This window comes from Lissotriton helveticus, chromosome 9 (genome assembly GCF_964261635.1).
Source record: "Lissotriton helveticus chromosome 9, aLisHel1.1, whole genome shotgun sequence".
NCBI classification, from domain to species: domain Eukaryota; kingdom Metazoa; phylum Chordata; class Amphibia; order Caudata; family Salamandridae; genus Lissotriton; species Lissotriton helveticus.
The window spans coordinates 143126738-143147413 of NC_136070.1; the positions used below are offsets into that span (position 1 = coordinate 143126738).

Consider the following 20676-nt stretch of genomic DNA (forward strand, 5'->3'; position numbering starts at 1 on the left):
TCACTGTAATTTGTATGTTGATTTCCAGCAAAGCAACAGCAGTTAATATTGCACTCTGTAAAGTTGACAGTTGAATGATTTTTAAAACATTTTTTAAACATTCATTTACAGGTGAAAAAAGTAATATGCTGTTAGTGTCTCTAATTGTATAGTCAGTTATTGAAGTTATATTTACATCTGCCTCTACAATATCATGGATTCAGTAACAGATTCAAAAAGGATCCACCTGAATACTAGTAATTCTCTTGAGATCCTGTCCCAGCAGATTTGGTACTGGCGTGAACTGCGGAATGTAAAACAGAACTTTTCTTCATATTTCCTTTTCACAGAAAAGGGCAGTAATTTGATGGAGCAGTGGGCAAAACATCTACATCCGAGTGTGACCAGCTTCTAGGCTGGTATTACATATAAACATTGGAAGTGTTTGCAGAGGAGCAGGTGGTCAATGACGGCAACATTAGGATATCTGCTGATTTAGTAGAATTCATAGCAAGAGATTTGCACGTAATGAGGCTATCCACATGCTGTTGAAAGCATTAAAAACAGGTTCCAAACCTTGAAATGCCCCAGTTGCTTACTGGTAATTGCATATGAGGCCAGCGTGCCTTCCCAGACATCACTTACCATGTTAATTTTAAAATTAAAGACCCTCCCTTCTTTCTGTTTGTTTAACAAGCCATGACTCAAACAAACTTTGCTTGGCCTGGAACGATTAGGAGGGCGGGAGGGGATGTAATCAAGGGAAGCGAGGCAAGAGGACTCAAAGTAATGCAACTACCGGTACGTAATTGGGGCATTTATATATTTATTTATTTATAAAGTTCTATATCTCATCGTCCCTACTCTCACTTCCCTTCATTACAAAATGAGATATACAAAGCAACCACAGAACAAACAGTTATTGCCCCAAAAAATCACATTCATAATTTATTGAACCCAAAAAAGCAAATGAAAGACAAAGATAACTATAATTACTTCATAGTGAACTAAACTCAAGAACGAAAAACATTGAACATTTCTACCTCCTGCACAATCCTATTGTGAGAGGCAGAAGTCAAAGGAGAAGTGACCGCTCTGCAGAGTTCAACTGTGGCGGCCCCTTGAAGCTCAGCGCATAAAGTTGACATACTAGTAGATCTGCCTTTTAACCTGTCCAACAGCCTCATAAGCCAGGGAGCTCAAGGATCTAACCCACTGACTAAAAAAATAAGATGGCTTTAAACTCTTTATCACTGATCTAGAATTCACAAATAATGAATCAGAAAGCCTTATATGAGTTACCCTGACCAACTATACCAAAGGTGCTCTCCTAACAATCCAGATGATGCAGTTTAACCTCCTCCTCAGAAGTTAGAATTCACTCCTGATCCCTGTGAACAGGAGTATTAATCTTGGGAACAAAGGATAGAGAGGCATTAAAATAACTATGTTCCCAAAAATTATACAAATAGGATGCTTAAAAGATATAGTTCCCAATTCTCCCAAGCACTTAGCAGAAGTCATAGCCACTAAGAAAAAAGTCTTAAGAGTTAAGGTCTTGATAGCTATACTTTACAGAGGTACAAAGGGAGGACCCAGCAAAGCTTCTATAACCAAGGAAAGATTCCAGGAAGGGAATTGCTTTCCAGGAGAAGGAATATATTATTTAGACCCTTGAAAAGACAACCAGTTACACCTTCCTCACCCGGGAGATTCTTCTAAAAACTTCTGAAAGCTTTAATTGCTGTCCACTGACGTTTCAGAGTACCCAACTTTAGTCTGAAGGAAAGACTTAATCTGAAACAAATCTGTGGTCATGGGGCCTGATGCAGTAAAGACACGTGAGACAGAATGAAAAGTGGAGGGTCTTTTATTTTCCAATTAACGTGCTAATCGATTTGTGGTGACTCAGGATGGCTCCATTTTGGAATGAAGGGAAACAAGGGAACGGACGATGAGGTTTTTGCTTTGCAGTTTTTCTGAAATTCCCTATACTTTCAGGAATGTTTACCACCTGTTTTTGTCTGGAAAGAAAGGTGTTGTTTTCCACTCCTTTACAATGACTTCTCATATTTGTAATTGGTTGTTATTTACCACATGCGTTACTTTGTTAATGTCGCATGTGGTTAATATCACATGTGGTTAATATCACGTGGTAGATTTCTTATGCTTTAAATAGCACACGTGGACAACAGACGTGCGTTAATTAGCACATAAGGTAAATAATATCACATCACATGCAGTGTTTAATTCATGATCAGACTATTCTGTAAATGTATACGCTATTTACCCAGGCATGAGGTAATTACCACTACTCCTAACTAATAATCAGGGCCTAGATAAGTATGTTACTTAACTTATGTCTGTTGTGCAAGAGGTATTCTGCCGTAGTGATTGGCTTTGGTTACTGAAAAAGTTAACTGATTAGTCAAATAGTTTGAGGAGATGCAGTTAAGGGAAATATCATGGCATTTTTCTGGTAACAGCTGGATGCTGAAGAACGATTTGCAGAGATAATTGGTGCCAGTCCTCAGCTAGAACTCTTTTAGGGATTTTTCTGGAGCTCCCTGGTAATGGATAAAGATAGCACAGTTTCCACACTCACAACTATCTGCAACAGGTTATGTGCAAGGCTGGTGAGAATGCCTAAATACATTGTTTAGTATAGAATCAGTGAAAAGGATAATACTTATTCTTGCATTTTCTGAATGTCAAGCTGTGCGGCGTGGTCTGTCTCCTCTGTCTTAGGGTGTACCACAAATTTTCTACACATTGTATTACATTATTTATGTAGTACATTACCAACACTGGTTTGGTCCAGTACTGTCCTTTGCTAGTCCAGTTTGTAACCCCCATACCAAAAATTGAGTTGTGGAGATGTGGAGAGTGTATATTTATAGCTTGATTTATGTAGGATGCATTTGATATTGTGCATGAGGACAAAAGGAGTGCTTGAGGAATGTTGCTTTAGACTTGGTTCTGCACTTACACTCTTCAGCTTCACCAATAGGCATAATGTTGGTTGTGCATGTTGGTACCTTGCTTATGATGACTGATGTGGGGATTATTGGATGTCATGGTTGTCGGTCAGATGGTTGCTTCTGTCTTGGCATTGTAGACCTAGTGCTGCACCTAAGCGTGCAAGCAATGCAGAGTAGTGTGATGTAGATGGTCACATTTGTCAGTGTTTGTCATTTGTAACTGCACTCAAGCATTGTTTCAGAACCACAGGTGTTTAGAAAAGTTTCAGATTTTTTCTGGGATACAGTTCTAGAGCTTGACAATGGGTACCATAAAAGTAGTCTCATTGACTTCTTCTGCCCAAGCCTGGAGATGGGCGGAGAGGTGGCAGTCTAGATAGTAGGATTCTTGTTGTTTTGGTAGTGTGGAGCTGGTGTTGCCCAAACAACAGTCTCCCATGTAGGTGACTTGGTGTGCAAAGTAGGGTGCCTAGAAGGAGATATGGTAAGGTTGATGTGTTCACAGATATGGGCATGTTATAGCGCTCTGGTTGTGATATTCTGAATATTATTATTTTATTATTTATTATTAGTATTTGTTAGGCGCGAAACGAATCATCCCACGGGGATCTCTCGGCGCCACAATATCGGAAGAGTGAAGAAAAGACTGCTGATTAATGATTAAACATTCAGGTTTTGAGGCGCTTCTTGAACAACTCCAAGTTGGGACTATCACGGATGTCATCAGGGAGCTTAGTCCTGTGGAGTGGAGCAAGATAAGAAAAGGAGCGACCTCCCATTCTGTTCTTGTTAATCCTCATTGGGCGCAACAGCCGCCGATTACTCGACCTCAATTGCCGACATGGAGTATAGGGAATTCGTTTTTTCTTACGGTAGACCGGGCCATGCCCTTTGTAGAGTCTTAAATGCTAGACGTAAAAGTTTGAATACTGCTCGATCCCTAATTGGCAGCCAGTGAAGTTGCCGCAAAAGAGGTTCTGAGGGCGAGTGGTATGGACGATTGAGGGCAAGCCGTGCAGCCGTATTCTGTACGACCTGGAGTCTAGAAAGAAGATCTTCTCTAATCCCTACCAGTAGGGAGTTGCCATAGTCCAACCTGCTAACTAGGTGTCCCTGAATTAGTGATTTTCTTGCAGGCAACCAGGGAATGACCTTTCTGAGCATACACATCAGGCCGAAGTAAGTGCCAGAGATGTTCTTCACATGTTGCTCCATGGAAAGTTTGTCATCCACCATAATGCCTAGGTTTTTCACCCACTTTTTTGGAGTTGTAAGGTTGCCTAGCTCCGAAGGCCACCAGTCCGCAGACCAAAGCTCCTCTGCTTTCCCAAACAACAGAATCTCCGTTTTAGCTGAGTTCAATTGTAGTAAATTAGCAGTCATCCAGGTTGCTGTCATTAACATACACTTTTTTAATCTTTCTGTGGTCAATGCGGGATCTGAATCAATGGTAATGATAAGCTGGGTATCATCTGCATATGAAACAGTGTCAAACCCACAAGATCTAATAATGGGAGCTAGAGAAGATACATAAATGTTAAATAACGTGGGGCTTAAAATGGAGCTAGTTTGTGTAGGACGTGTGTATGGTTTAGTTTATGTAGGACAAAAACTGTGTTTGTAAGTGTAGTCTTTTTGTCGTTGGCTGAGAGTCTGTAGAGGATGTGAAAATAGACAATATAAGATCCTCAAAGGGAAGGAGGAGGTTTTGGTTACATATTTACCTCGGGATAAAGACCCAGTGGTTGGTGTCCATAATCACTCCAAAGTTTCGGTGGTTGTTGTGTTGGAAGGCACCCATCTGCGAATATGAGCAACTTGTGACGCAACCCTCAAGTGGAGGTTAAGTTTCTATGACTGTCTCTCCCCAAAATGATCCTGCCTTCCCAACCACTCCTTTATCTTTGAGTAGTATCTGTACTGTTTATTTGTACAAGCTTACTAATTGTCCAGAACTGAACCATATTAATTTATGTTGCCTTTTTTCTCTAAGGGACTGCTTAAGACCAAAATCCTCAACCGCCTGCGCTACATAATTGAAGTTGTTCGCCCATCCCCGTCTGTGGTTGTGAACATTTTTGATATTCTTACCCGTATTGCTAGACACTCTACAGAAGCTTGCACTCAAGTAAGTATTTATGGGTATAAGGCTGCTTGTTTCAGAAGCAATCTTCCGTTAATACATTATATCCTCGCATTTCTTGAATAAAGTAATTCTTGATTTATGTTATTATTTCATCATGTGTGCACACAGGAATGTTATTTGTATCCATACTGTAGTACATTGAAACCCGAAACAGGGGTCCCACTGATACTTAGTCCTTTTAAACTCACAAAGAAGAATTTGGCACAGAAGCTGAAATATAAAAGAACATCTTTATTAACCTCAAATGAGTGAGACTACGTCACACAGAAGCCTTAGCAACTGAATGAGGCAGTCCGAGGAGTACAGAAAACTGGGGCTTTATATATGCTTAGGGTTACATAGTGGGCATAAAACCAAGGGGCAGTCCTGGCTCATGTAAGCATGCAAAATGACCAAGATGGGCATACAAGATCTGCTTGCTCAACAAAGTGGGAGGAGAGTTACTTCTCCATGCAGCAGCAAAAATAGCCTGACGGTTATACTAGAGAAGCAGGTGCATTCTACTAGCTAGGCCCTTCTGGGCATGTGCGAAGGTGGAAGTTGCTAAACATAGTTTGTCTCTAGGCAGACTACAAGAGCAGTTAACAGAAAGGTAGGACAGAGCACATGGCGAGCACATGGAAAACAAAATGGCTGCCAGAAATACAAAATGGCTTTCACAAAGCGGATAAGATAACTTCTAAATACAGGATGACTTCTGCTAACCCTTTGCTGCCAATTTACAACAGACAACCGTTTTAGCATTGGCTGAAAAAATTCCTATGATCCAGTAGGAACATACAACATATTTGCATATCAATTTTTCATAAATTTATCAATATCCTAATTCATTGCTAGGTGGGCATTTTCCATTCTAAACATTTCATTAAGCGGGTATAAACAGGAATACAAAGGGAACGGAGCATCAGATCATAAATAACATAGAAAGTAATGACCACTATCACAAACAGAATTATCATTTTTCCTAGTCCTAAGCAAAATCAAATCCTAAAATCATCTAGTAAACATTTTCAGGGCTCCTATACATTTCAGTGACTATTCATTTTAAATTTCAGAATAGCCAACAACACATATCTAATAAAAACATTTTCCAATTGACTTTTACATTTCCCTTTTATGAGGGCTAGAACATCAATTTAATACATTCAAAGATAGGGCAAAATCACATTTTTCAATTGCTCAGAAAAACGTTTTTCGTGCATAATAAGAATAACTAATGCAAATATTAAAGCGACTAAACATATTATTACAAAAACAATCCTGGCTCCAAGGGACCAGGAGGACCACACAGGGCCATAGGAATTAGAACAAAGAGCTGCAAAGGGCTGCTCCTCCTCAAAAATGGGATGACTAAAGGGGTACATTATTGACAAGAAAAAGAAGAAGTCCTTGGGGAAATTGAAGCTGCTGTACAACCAACCAGAGGGGAGTCTTCTCCCTGTGTCCGTTTGAGCCTCACAGGAAGGCTCTTGTTGTTTCCACGGTGGAGCTGCACAACTCGCAACACAGGAATAACAGCCCAGTTTCAAGGAAAAAGTCTCTTCTTTCAGGATAGGGCAGTCACCCACCAGGCAAATGCTCTTAGCGATCCTGTCCAGTGTCTCAGGCAGTGCACCAGTTTTCTTCACTATAATCTATCAGGCACCAGAGACACAGCACCTGTACCCTAATCTCAAGTCCTTCCCTAACTGCAGTATTGCTCTGCTGGCGCACTGCTCATTCGTTGGGGCCACACATTACATCCAGTGTACCCAGGTATCTCTTGACCAACAAACAAAGAAGCAAACTTGCATTAACTTTAGGACCAGGATTCAAAGGCATGATGCTAGGATCTCTGAAGTAACCCTTGTTTCAAAAGGGGTCGCCTCAAGCAAAGCCTCCTCGCCATTCTGGTCGGTCTGTGACTCTCAGCTGGGCATGATCCACGATTTCTCCTTTCTGATTTGTGACCCCGTCTTTCGCTCAAGACAGTGGCAGGGGTACACACTTGATCACAGGGCTTCCGCCTTCACTGAGGTCCTAGTTGCCAACAATGCCTGTGCTGGTTACCTTCGCTTTGGCTTCAAGCTGGACTGGTGCTGACGCTGACTCCCCAGGCTGAATCTGATGTCCGGGCGCCTCTGGCAATGGTTGTAATGAAGCAAATATCTATTGGTGGACAGAACAAAAGGTCTTTAGACAAGGCACAGAAACAGTCGATCAACAGAGAGGATAGTTTCAAAATACTTCCTAGTCTTGGGACGCCCCATATATTAGCAAGGCACCCAAGAACCACTTTCATCTATCTATGAGAGAGTTAAAAAAAGCAATAGCCTGGACCTATTGGCAAGTATAAAAGGAACATCACCTTCTCCCAAGCAGCCAAGGAAGTCTACTAAACTCAGAGGAAAAAGAGAAAAACAACACCGACATACCCTAAATCCTTACATTGGTGCATTTCTGTGTACTAATCTGAAAACCCTCAAAAAAGGAAATGTTCTACACCTTTGCTCCTAAACTTTACATTTCTTCTACAGGACTGCAGAGACTTCTAAAATGATTCTTCTTATTTATTTATGTTAGTGTCTTATAGAGCGCGAACTTGACCCGTGAGGGTATCGGGGTGCGTTACAGGGTATACAAGGTCTACAAACCAACATAAAATGCAGAGAAATACTAACACATCTTACCCTTACTCCTACATGTAAATAATTACAATCATAGTCAGCTTCAGTGCTCAGAACTGAGATAGGTGTGACAGATTTGTGGGCTATACCTACATTGTACGCTTTAGGACCATGCTCTCATGTTCTAGGAGCAGCAGGAAAATCTAAAACTGCTAATTTAACAGGGTTTCTTATCTATAAAACAACATTTTCTTCAAAACATTTTTGATAAGGATCACATGGACATCTTCCCTGCGTTCTACTTTTCATGATCCAGACTATGCAACATCAGCTCTAATAAGGACTGTCAGTTTATTTACACAGACTAGATAATAAAAAACTAGCAATGCCCTTGCAAAACTACAATAATGGTGTTATCACCTAAGACTTGTAGAACAAAACTACCCACATCTAATTCCCCTTAAAGATCAAAATAAGGGAACAACAATCTAGACTACTGATCCTGTCATAATTTCATCAAACAGGATGGGAAGTAACAAAACATATATTTTAATTCATTTTATTAATGCTAACAATGTTTAAAACAGTATTACTGAATAGACAATTAAATGTCTCATTGCTCATGTCTCACAGACAGTTTAGACAGGCTAAAAAGAATTTGAGAAAAGGAGAGATCAACATACATATTACATAGCCTTACTTTGTAGAGGAGATAGCCTCCTTCCCCCATTTTGACAGTAGGAAACCTGAAACAGGTTTCACTTCTGCCAACACTATCAACCCCTATTTGTAGCAACTGGGCATAAACAAAGTTATAGGAGGTACATAGCACTTTCGAGAGGGCTAAAAAAATATGAATACCTAAACCCCAATCCTTTTAGCAAATTCATTGCCTCAGCTTTTAAGCATTTGTGCTGTATAAATATGGCAAAGCTTATCTGTTGATCAAAGTTCACATATACCATTATATCATTTTCTATCACACGAGTGCATAAAGTGCTTGTTTTTTTGCAAAAAAAAAAAAAAGGTAAAACGTCTCCTTTTCCCTTGTCCTCTTTCAAAAAATTTCAGAGGTCAGAATGGCAACGCAGACCTTGCTCTGGGAGCCATGCTATGCTTCTAAATATAGAGCTGACATTTAACTCTTCCCAGCTGTCCTATTCTGTGTGCAAATTTTCCATGCAGCTTTCCCTATTTCGAGACCCTGTACACCTAGACAGCTTCGGTTCTCTAATCTCAACCAACTAACGATCCCTAGGTCCAAAACAGTATCTTGGGGCGACCGTCGTTTTTTGACAGCCGCACCTAAACTATGGAACACCTTGCCGCAAGATATTAGATTAAGCCCGTCCCTCCTGCAGTTTCGCAAGAAACTAAAGACCTGGTTGTTTAACCAATAGTTGTTCCTCTAAATTACCTTGGACACCGTAAGCCGTACTGAACAACAATCATGCAAACATTCCAGCGCCAAGACGCCCGCGGGTATACGCTGCGCTTTATAAATGCCAAACATAAACATAAACATAAACATATTCAAAGTCACAGAAAGCTGGAAAGCACTTATCTCCCTGTTTGTCAGTTTAGGGTTAAGAAAATAACTTCCGCTGGTTTTATACATATTTTCAATTATAAGCAGTGTGCAATATATTTGTCTAACAATATAGTAGGAAGCTATTTGTATTATACCTAAATTATGCATTTACTGAGGCATAAGGCAGTTTAAAACTGCTCTGAATGCACAATTTGTTTTTTAAATTAATGAATTTTGCACAATTTCGACTTTGATATTTGGGGCACTTAAAAATGAATATCCTATAATTGTTTTGCATAATATTCATTATCAGAATGTTCATTACATAGCCCAGGAGTTAGAAATTGAAAATAATCATATATACCTTTATAAAAATTAGTTTTTTATGCCTGCGCAGAGTGATATTTCATATGCAAATGTCCTCATTATGCGGTACAACACAACTTAAATTTAATTTTAATGCTAGGAGGTCACAGTATGAGTATTAAGCTTTTTAAATATTAAAAACGATTTCAAAAGCACTTTTTAAAATAATTTTTAATAATTAATAGGAAAATATTTTAATTAAAACAATCATTTTTGATAATTCCACATAGGAAAAGCAAGCTGCATCCCTTGCCTATCATATTTAGACGCAGTCATTCATAAGCCTAAGCACAGAAGCCTAACTTGAAACATGAAACATTTTTGCGCCACTTTTTTTAAAAGCACAAATATTTAACATCAGAACCAAGAATGTGCTTATAAAAACGGCTTTAAGAAAGGAAATGCTCACTTGAAATGTTTTCCTGTTATACAAAATAATGAACCTGATTTTTGTAACTTTTTTAAAACAGCAGTCAGAAATGCAGGATTTTACACCATGTTTCCACTTAGCTGAGTCAACAGCCCTGTCTCTCCGTGGACTACAAAAACGACAGCTGCTTGCTTAGTGGCAGTAAAAACACAGCCGTCGTAAAGCTTTTCTTAGTGTTGAAATGTAAGCTTGGGGACAGTGTATTTAAAACTGAGACCTTTCTAGTTCTAAAATGTGTGTGCAGTTCAGCAACATCCAATGTATTTAGATGATGTGTTTTGTCTGTTAATATCTAATACAATGTATCTAAGGAAAATGCTGTAAGTTTATTTATTGCAAAACACACAATTTCATTTTTGAGGCCTTTTTTTTATTCCTATTGAATGTGAATTCTAATTTTATCTTTTAAGCATTGGCAGTTTGTACATGTGCACAGTAGCTTAAACTATCATTTAAATAGTAACATATCATTTATTTAGCATATCATATGGTTCATTTCTGGATTTGTATTTAATTTTTATTTAATATTAATTAAATGACATTTTGCATAACAGACTGAAGACAACAAGAAAAAACACAAACACACGCCTAGAGCTCATTTTAAACATATACAGATTGGGTCAAACACTCAGGACGCATATTACAGCGCGCTTAATATCCATTATTTCATAAATAGTGCAATCTCTATTTACTTACAGAAGTATCACTAATGTGAAACCACAAACCACAATGACTTTTTAAACACACATTTAACCCACAGAATAACACTTAAGACAGAAACAAAGGACAGCCCACAGACTGTACTTAAACCAAACCATTTGTAAATACTAGTTGTAAGTCATATTTACAATATGCGCTTCTCAATAGTATTCCAAAAGACTGCAAAAACAGCCCAACAAACTGTTTTATTTCCACTAAGCCAAAATACACTAAATTCACTAGCTTTGGCTTGCAGGACACCAAAAAATCGCTCTGCAAATCTCCATTCATAAAATTGTGCAGATAAAGGATTAATATTTTAATTCCCTGGGGATACTGAATCACCAAGGAAGAAATATGTTTTTATACCTAAACCTATCTAGCTATTCCCTCAAGGGAGCCAGCTAATTGAATTCACATCTCACTATGGTACCTCCAAAAAGCAACACATTCTTCGATGTGTGCTTGAAACTGGCACGCCAAAAATATTGCAAAATATGCAAATATTATATAATCAAAGTAGCGCTTAAGGTACTCTTCGTACGTTGCGCCGTTCAAACAAAGTCAAACAGAGAAAAATCTCCTACATAAAACCTGCCTACATAAATTGCAATTTACATATCTATCCCACACAAATCCAAAGTTGGCCAACACAATTCTAAGCCACAGTAAGTGTTACTAAACTACCTTACCAATCCAAGGCATCAAAACGACTCTTACCAAACAAATGGTTGTCAAAATTCGAACTGCCAAGTTCTGAATGACCTAACGGTCTTTTTTAGAATACTCACGCCAAAAAGGTTCTCAGTCAGGGGTGACATCATGTGGAGGATCAAAATCAGGAAGACCAGAAATATACCGGGCTGCAGAGACCGAGAATCCCCAGAATCTCCGTGCACAGAGTACCTCCTTAGTAGAGTCCTGTCCTGTCCTCCACAATAGATTTCTGTCTCCTGACAAGATCACTCCCTCAGATAGCCACTTCTCTGATGAGGTCCACGTAGGAGCGCCATTTTGTAGTACATTGAAACCTGAAACAGGGGTCCCACAGATACTTAGTCCTTTTAAACTCACAAAGAAGAAATTGGCACAGAAGCTGAAATATAAAAGAACATATTTATTAACCTCAAATGAGTGAGACTACGTCACACAGAAGCCTTAGCAACTGAATGAGGCAGTCTGAGGAGAACAGAAAACTGGGGCTTCATATATATGCTTAGGGTTACATAGTAAGCATAAAACCAAGGGGCAGTCCTGGCTCATGTAAGCATGCAAAATGACTAAGATGGGTATACAAGATCTGCTTGCTCAACAAAGTGGGAGAAGAGTTACTTCTCCATGCAGCAGCAAAAATAGCCTGACAGTTATACTAGAGAAGCAGGTGCATTCTACTAGCTAGGCCCTTCTGGGCATGTGCGAAGGTGGAAGTTGCTAAACATAGTTTGTCTCTAGGCAGACTACAAGAGCAGTTAACAGAAAGTTAGGACAGAGCACATGGCGAGCACATGGAAAACAATGGCTGCCAGAAATACAAAATGGCTATCCCAAAGCGGATAAGATAACTTCTAAATACAGGATGGCTTCTGCCAAAGCTAACCCATTGCTGCCAATTTACAACAATACTAGTATATTAGAGAGCTATTGTGAAAAATCGTACTGTCTGAAGCCCATGAGTGTCAAGTTTTACTAGTCTCACCATAATGCTGCAAGCCCATTGAAATAGGGAATGGGACCAGATGGCTTGGGGTTCTGAAGGAAATCAGGACCTGGTTTACTGCCTAGTTGTTTTGCTGACAGTGAGCTACACAGAGCCCATGCTAAGTCTCAAATGTGGGCCAATTAACCGAAGAAGATATGGTCTTCGTATGATGAATGATGTTGGCCCGACTCCTTCAGTTGAAAAGAACTGAACTAGAATGACTACTTGCTAGGAGTCTGAAAGCCTCTTAAAGAAGGCATGACATAATATGTTTCTCTGCGAAATCCAAAAACCAGTGTTTGGATTACTGATCAGTGTTGTAGTCCATATAAGATGAAATCCGTAAACCGGAACAATAGAACCTAATCTGTTAGCTTCTCTTGTAACAGAGCTTACCTGCCTGATGTGACATTAGCATATCTAAGTAACACTCGATGTAGGCTCTTTAAAATCCTCTCTCTCTGGCTGTGTTGTTGTATCCTTAGTGTAAAAGAATGTTGGAGATATTAGTCCTGTATTAAGCCTGTTGGAGAGCTTCTCGGGGAGTGAAGAGCTTCAGACATTCCAGGGGTAGCATCAATGCCAAATTAGCTCCAAAATTGTTTTCCTTCACTTACTGACTGGTTCTTGGAGGACACGGGCAAAACAGAGTCGAAGACTGGCCCTACCTATGAGCAGGCAACAGACTGGCAAAAATGTGAATAGGATGAGCAGGTATGTGTGTGCGCCATTTAGGAAACTCCTATTTTTGGCAAGATTTTGGCACTAATGTAGACATTAGCTAGAACTAAGGAATAACGTAAAGGGTTTACATTTCCATCATTGACCCCAATAAGTTTGCAAGCGAAGGGACACAGTCTGTGATTTATGCTTTTGGTAGTGCATGTTTAAGTAGAACATATTTGGTCTCTGTCCAACTTGTAGGCGTTGTGTTGGTGGAGGTGGAGGTGGAATGGTTCAACGTCCTAAAACTGGGTACATAGAAACGTTACATGCTGGATATTATGTTTTTAAGGAGGGGCATTATGCCTACAGCTTTGAGGCAGTTCAGTACAGGACCATTTTAAATAGAAGAGTTGGTGATGGATGTCGGTCTCAAGTTACCACTAAACCGCTACGTCCACATGTTGTAGCATTAACAAAGTGGAGCCCACCAGTCTTCTTCCCCTTTGACAGTGTTGAGACGTCCAAGACAGTGCTTGATAAGTGATGGTGAAGAAAGTGCAAGGGGAGTTGGGATGTGAGAAAAGGCAAACAAGAAATTTCATTGGGTTGTAGTCACAAAGCCGTCATGTCAGATTTGGGTCTGTGGGGTGATTTGCAGTTTTTCATGAGACAGCTCTTTTACACTAAACAGAGCACAAGACCACTTTTATTCTTTGCTTTTACATCAATTTTCGATTGAATGCAGTTTTCTTTTACATGAATTTCATATTACTGGTAAGCATTGGCAATGACCTTGTGAATAGATGGCAAATATATTTAAGACCCAAAGAAGGGTTTATAGTGATGCGGTATGCGATGGCGCTTGCTCGTGTGTACGTGCGTGTGAAGCAATAGTAAATTAGAGACGTGCCACAGGCGGGGGGAGAACCCTGAACCCCCCAAGCTAGACACAAGTCTATGAATAAATGATACAGTACAACCGGCGGAGAGACTTCTCTTCTCAGTCTGTCAGTCCAATAGCCCTGAAGAAGTCGTGGGTTCATACCCTGACGAAACACGTGTTGGCTGGTCATCTGATCTACATTAAATCAAGAAAAAACGCCTAATTTGGACTACTGTTATTGTTGTGATTTTGTACGCCTATACTGTAGACTTGCTGCATTTATGCTGTAGACACAGACTACTTGTGCACAGGCCACCTGTATCAGCAAATATATTTGTTGACAATGTTTAAGCTTCCTTTGACTGAGCAATGACATGGCTGATCTAGAGTGGAGGAGACACTGGTATTCCTGAGCCAGGCCAAGAGATAGGAGCGGAAATGGTTGTGAATTTCTCCTTGCAGAACTCAGTTTTATGTTTCTTTCTGAATTGAAAAAGTTTGGCGAGTCTTACCTGAGGAAGTGTGTAGTTCCATGCCATCAGAATGTGTTCCTTTTGCTGATTTGAATTTAGGCAGAGGATGCTTTGGCTTCTGGTGTTACGCTGGCCACTCTAAATGCCCAGTATGTCTGCAAAGTATGCTAGTAACTTTATTACATGCACATTCAGTATAGGTGGAGCAAGGTAGGTGTGATAAGACGGGAGCCATCATGAACAATGATTCCGGAACAATGAGTATTCGTTTTTAGGGGGTGGAGGGGTTTGTGTTAGTTATTTGGGCGTGGGAGGTTCGTGTTAATTTTTAGGGGGCGGGAGGGGTTCGGGGTAGTTTTTATGGAGTGGGAGGGTGGGGCGTTTGGGTCCGTTTTTAGAGGTTGAGGATTTGTGTTCGTTTTTAGGGGGTGCGAGGGGTTTATGTTAGTCTTTGGGGGGAGGGGTTTAGGGTAGTTTCTAGGAGGTTGAAGCTGTTTTTTAGGGGGTGGAAGGTGGAGGTATGGGGTCGTTTTTAGGGAGTATGAGGGGTTCTGTTTAGTTTTTAGGGGCAAAGGAGTGGTTTGGGTTAGAAGGCTGTTCACCCTGCATTCTGTACCACGAAAATGAATGGTAAAGGAATGCGCGGTAAAAAGAAATGTGGTTGAAACACAGTCCTACTAGAGACTGCGCTCTTTAGGTAGTTGTTGTTGAGCAACTCGTTGTTCCAACATACAACTAAGATAAGACTCAGTGTATAGTTTCTGTCTAGATAGGGAGTTGCCTGAAGCGGTACTCGGTGACTAGTGTGATGATGGAGTTAGTGGAACACATGATGTTGTCAAAATATACATCTGGGACAGTGACCCAGAACTCTGATTCTTGAATGCATTGCTGAGTCATAATGGTGATAATCCTGCATGGATGCTATTTATGAAGGACATGTTGATGTTGTTGTAAAGTTGCTGAATTTGGAGCAAGTTGTGAACTGCTATGTGAATACTTCTAGTGCTGTTTGACAATCATGACTGCATGTGAAAGTGGTTGCACGCTGTTAGAGATTCAGTTTTGGGGCATTAAGCTTCACTTCGCTGTGGCACATCCATTTTTGGATGAGAGAAGGGAGTTGATGTCTGTGATACACAGAACTTTCAGAGGCATTTAGTATCTCTTAAATGGAGTTTTATCTTTTAAAAGCAATGTCATTAGAGGAGTTGTACAAAATGTAATTTGAACCTAAAAAAAGGTTGATATTGTTCTGATAAAGCTGTGATTCACTCAGTACAGTTAAATGTAGATCGTAAAGAAGGAATGCTGTCTGGAAGACCAAAGTCTTAAATCAAGCTCAACAATATCTTCCTTATGAAAAGTGATTAGAAAATAGAAACCAGGCACAGTGCCACGAACTAGAGATGTTCATTCCATTGACCTTTCTGCTCCAAATGGGTAATGTTGCCAACACAATTGCTTGCTAGTCAAACCGAATGGCAAACTGCCAATTTTTAATCCTTACTACTTAGTTGCAGAGCAATCAACAAAATTATCAAGGCTAGTAAAGCTTCAGTTTGTTTTAGGAGCATTTGTTGAAGTGTTATATTGAAAATCTATGAGGTGCTAGCTTATACTCTGGTGTATTATTCAACATCAAGAAAGTATCGATCCATTAGTGTGAGCTCCTATGTTTCTTTCGTTTTTCTGCAGGTCATGGATTGCCCAAGGCTTATGGAGACAGTCATTCAGAACTTCCTTCCGGCACAGTGGAACTGTCCAGCTGGCAAAGATGGAACCCTAATCACATGTCTATATGGCATACCTTGCGCTGCTGCTATGAAGCTGCTTAGAGTTTTGGCTTCCTCTGGCCGGAACCTGTGTGCAAGATTGGTAAGGGATTGTATGAAATCTTTGATCTGGTCATATAATCAAGTATGCAGTTGTTAGTGATGCATGTGTTGCTTTCAGCAGAGCAATGGGTGTTTGTAGAGTTCAGTAGAAGATGTGTGGTTATTGCTCTTAAACATGTTTGGAAAAGGACAAATGCCATGTAAACACGTACTCAGTTTAGCAGGATGTGGTCAGATGCTGCATTAAACCACTGCAGGGACCCTGGCAGCATTTGTTTGAGGAGCCAAGTTTATGGTTTTAGTAGCAAAGTGATTCATGGCTTCCTACCACCGCACTGCTTCTGGTGCTGGGTCCCTGACTGCTTGGAGATTTGTGGTCAGTGCCTAGAGAGTGAAGACTTAAACACAGAACTGGATAACGTTCACCTAACTTTGATCACTATGCTGTCCACCAAGCACACCCCAGGTTATTTCCTTATTTACATTGGCATTTTTGTGTAGTCTGGAATGTACACACCCTTCACAGAAAGCAGAGACATTAATAAATAAAAGTCTTCTCCAACTTCCTCCACATTTTCTCATCACCAGATAGATTTGTCCCTTCTCCTTGATAGCCCTGCCATCCTGTATCGTAAAGGGCATAGTATATGATCAAGTTAACTTCCTTGGGAGGCTTACGGTGTGCTTGAAATAAGGGGATTTCTGCAGCAGAAAATCCTCACATCTTCAGTATTCCACAATTGCTTGCTTTACTCAATCATACTGTTTCCTTTACTTTTCAGAGTTGGAATTAAGTCTCTTGAAGTGTATTTAAACATTGAAATTGAGAATCTGGAATCAAAGGCACCTAATGTTATGTAACCTGCCATCAGTAACTGAATCCTTTATCTCATTGAATTGGGCACCCTGAAGGAACATGGTGCAGAGAGCACCATTTTTACTAGAAGAATTAATGATGTGCAACACTAGTTCGATTATTTTTTTTGTCATTGACGCCCATCAACTAAAACCTTGAAATCCTTTCAAAGGTTTCATTCTCTCTGTTGATATTGTACATTGTTTGTAAATAATGACTTTGATAGCTTTCTATGTTGACAGTGGAGCTAAAAAAGGACGATCCTGGCCACAACAGTAACTCCGGGGGTGGGAAATATCTGGCTCGTTATGAGTGGGTCTCTGAGGGTCCACTATGTATTACTGGATAATCTGTACCTTCATGGCCAACTTTTCCATTATTTTCTTGTTTCCCCTAGACTTTCACACTGAGAATTTAGTTGTTTTCAGCAGTTGAAATTTCAATGTGAAATTAAACGATAATTCCGATGGGGCCACTAATGATGATGGCTTATGTGGTAAATAATAACCCCTCCATCTTCAAGATTCTTTGTAGTTACAATTCAGGCACTAAAGCCCACCCCTCAGGGGCACCAGATGTGATGGTGATAGGTTCTAACGTGGTGTTCGATTACTTGCCCTGCAGTTTGTGATTGGGAAGGATCTTTTCTTGATACTCCTATAATTTTCAAGGACATTGGTGATGCTGTAGTGATCACAGTTTTGAAAGACAGGGACATTTAGAACGATGAAAAGGCAGACATCACATTGTTTTCCGTCAGAGGGGTTTGACCACACCGTTGCAATGGAATTGCTTCTCCGCCAACATTTAAATCAGGACAATAGATTGGTGATTCTTGCAAGGTGAGCAACCCTGCATGTCTTTTACCTACTGTGCAGCACTTCAATTGCAGTATTTTCCACTGTTGGCTCTGATGGGCGACATACTATTTACTTTGCTTATCATAGTATTTTAAAGTCACATCTTCTACAAGGTGTTAAATAGCCATAAGGCTCCTATCTGTCCACTCCAGCGAATGGATTGGCGGCCTCTGATCATGAGTTGTGCATTATTTCAAATCAGAGCTCCATACCTTACTCATTTACTCCAGAATTAGGTTACTCAGATTGGTGTACAGCATGTTATTTCCACACAAAATTGCAGGACCTTTAAAACCATTCAACAGATTACCTCCAATACTTAGTGTGGTGTTTCAATAGTCTGTGAAAAGTGATAAGCCAGGAGGGACAACTCTTATACTTTGTAGAATGAAGTCATATGCAGAATATGTAGGCCCTCTCCATTGTTCTGAATAAGACACGCCATTAGACCCAGTCAAAGCTCTTCTCTGTGTCGCGGAACAGGGCCAGCTTCTCGTTTGTTTTGTTGCATACTTGCCACATAAAATGCAGGATCTTCCTTGTGTGGTACTTGATTTTCTCAGAGAGACACAAATACCATGTAGGGTCTATTAGGCTCTATGTATTAATGAGAGGATTACCTTTTGAGGCAGGATGTCTATTCTTATCTACATCATTAAACACCTTACATAGAAGCGATGGGCTAACCGTGGTAGCTGTAATCTTATTAAATTCGTTCAGTGAGGCATTCTCCCCAATGCTTTCCCTGTGCTCCTGGATTTGACTTTATTTAGAGCTAATTTAGCTTTGGAAGAAAAGAACAAGTTATATCTCGCTCTTACGAACCTAAGCAGAGTTGCAGATGTCATCGACTTGTAGTATAGTATAGTGAAATGCTGTACTTTAGAGTCTAGTTATTTTTGTTTAATCTACAATTCCGGCAGGACCATCGCTGAGAAACTCATCATTGAATCCCTAACAAATGTCTTGGGTGCAACCCAAAGAACCTGGGAATTTTTTGGGGGAGTGTTAATGCAAGTCTATTTAGTCTTTCAATTGTTGACGTAGGAGCTGTTTCTCTGTAGGAATTCTGTATTTTAGGGCAGTCACCCTCCATCTTTTGCCAGGTAGGGCCAGTAATGCAAGGTTAAGGACCAATGTTACTAAGCAATGTTCAGAGACATCCCCTTCCCTTATTTTGCTGGGCAAAATAACCTTGGTAGCATGCATTTGTTGAGCAACTAATAGTCTAATATAGATTATGTTCTGTGAACTTGGGACAAAAATATGCAGTCTTTTTCGCTAAATGCAGTATTCTTCATCCTCTGAGGCCCACTGTATTATATTTTTGGCCCCCGGGACTCCATCCTCCCCAGTCCAATGTATACCAGGACCCCATCCCCGGAACACTGTTATTCCCTGATCACCACAGCGTGGGAGTGAAGAAAGGTTCCTGTTGGGTGGGAGCAGAAATGTATCTCCTTGCCTGCACTCTGGCAAACAGGAAGCAGAGGACAGCTCCTGCCAGGCGGGAAAAAACTAGTGAAGCCAGCTACTGCCGGGACCCACAATAGGTGCTGGCAGGGAAGCTGTGGGTGTCCTGGTGGAACTGGGACACCCAGCCAATTTTTTTTTTCTTCTAAATGAAAGAGGGTAATGAGTGGCTGAAAACATCATTTATTATTCACTGCTCCTGCCAACGAGCGCCCCTTAATGTCCTTCTTGGTCTAATTAACATATGTTTTGCTGCATGGTGGTGTTCAAACCTGGGCAGGGTACCGCCAGTATGTTTTTAAAGATTTGTGGGTGCCTGTGTGTGTGCAGCAGCCCCCAGACATACTTTACAGAAATTACCACTATTTCTCCTGTGGTTTATACGCTTTCCCAGAGATGGAGCTTTTCCTTTTCAGCTTAGGAATGCAGGGACTCCTTGCGGTTAGTCTTATTGCTGCAATACGTGGCCTGAAAGTGTAAAAGAAAGACACATATGTAATGTTGAGCATAAACCTAGGCACACATACATTAGATGTAACAGTCTGTTAGTGTAGACATATATAGTACATTATGCAAGCCAACAAATACAGAGATGATCTCTTGATGAGTTTTGAATTTGTTCAGTCTTTACTTTTCGAGAAAAACCATCCGACACGTGTTTCGTTGCATTTGGAACAATCTTTCCGCGACTTCCTCAGGGCTGTATTCAAGGATATGATGAAGTGGGGTGAGTGGCCCGTGGGTGTGTAGATATACCTGACCCAGAGAGTAGAGCATAATAGCAAATGACTACCCCTCCTTTGGGGAAATTGCCACTCTATTATATATTTTTAATAAGGTGGATTACCAGCCGGAATAAAGATTATCTACTTGGAATATCCAACCTTTTTTACACACGCACTCACTGCACCACACTATATCTACACACCCACGGGCCACACACCTCCACTTCATCATACAGCAAAGGAACAAAAGATCTCCGACAAAGACCCCCTACGCGGGTGCCCGTTGGGCATTGCATCGCCGGCCCGACGAGGAGCAGGTCCAAATGATGAAGCATGACACCTAGCTTGCTGAGTGTGTGAGGACCCTAGTTCCGCAAAAGCGGGATCCCCCATCCCACTTCCTCCTAGTGCTAGCTCCACCACCACTATCTTGCTGGTGGCTGACCCCACACCTAAAGGAACAGC

The 20676-nt window shown here is 40.5% G+C and overlaps 1 protein-coding gene across 2 annotated transcripts in view; it reads left to right on the plus strand.

The window, feature by feature from the left end:
• Positions 1-20676, plus strand: part of RPAP1 (RNA polymerase II associated protein 1) — a 334836-nt gene that overhangs the window by 161646 nt on the left and 152514 nt on the right. For both annotated transcript variants that reach the window (XM_078659654.1, XM_078659653.1), the window contains exons 13-14: positions 4954-5088; positions 16158-16337. In XM_078659654.1, the coding sequence (XP_078515780.1) occupies positions 4954-5088; positions 16158-16337 (315 nt within the window). The remainder of the gene's footprint in view (positions 1-4953; positions 5089-16157; positions 16338-20676) is intronic.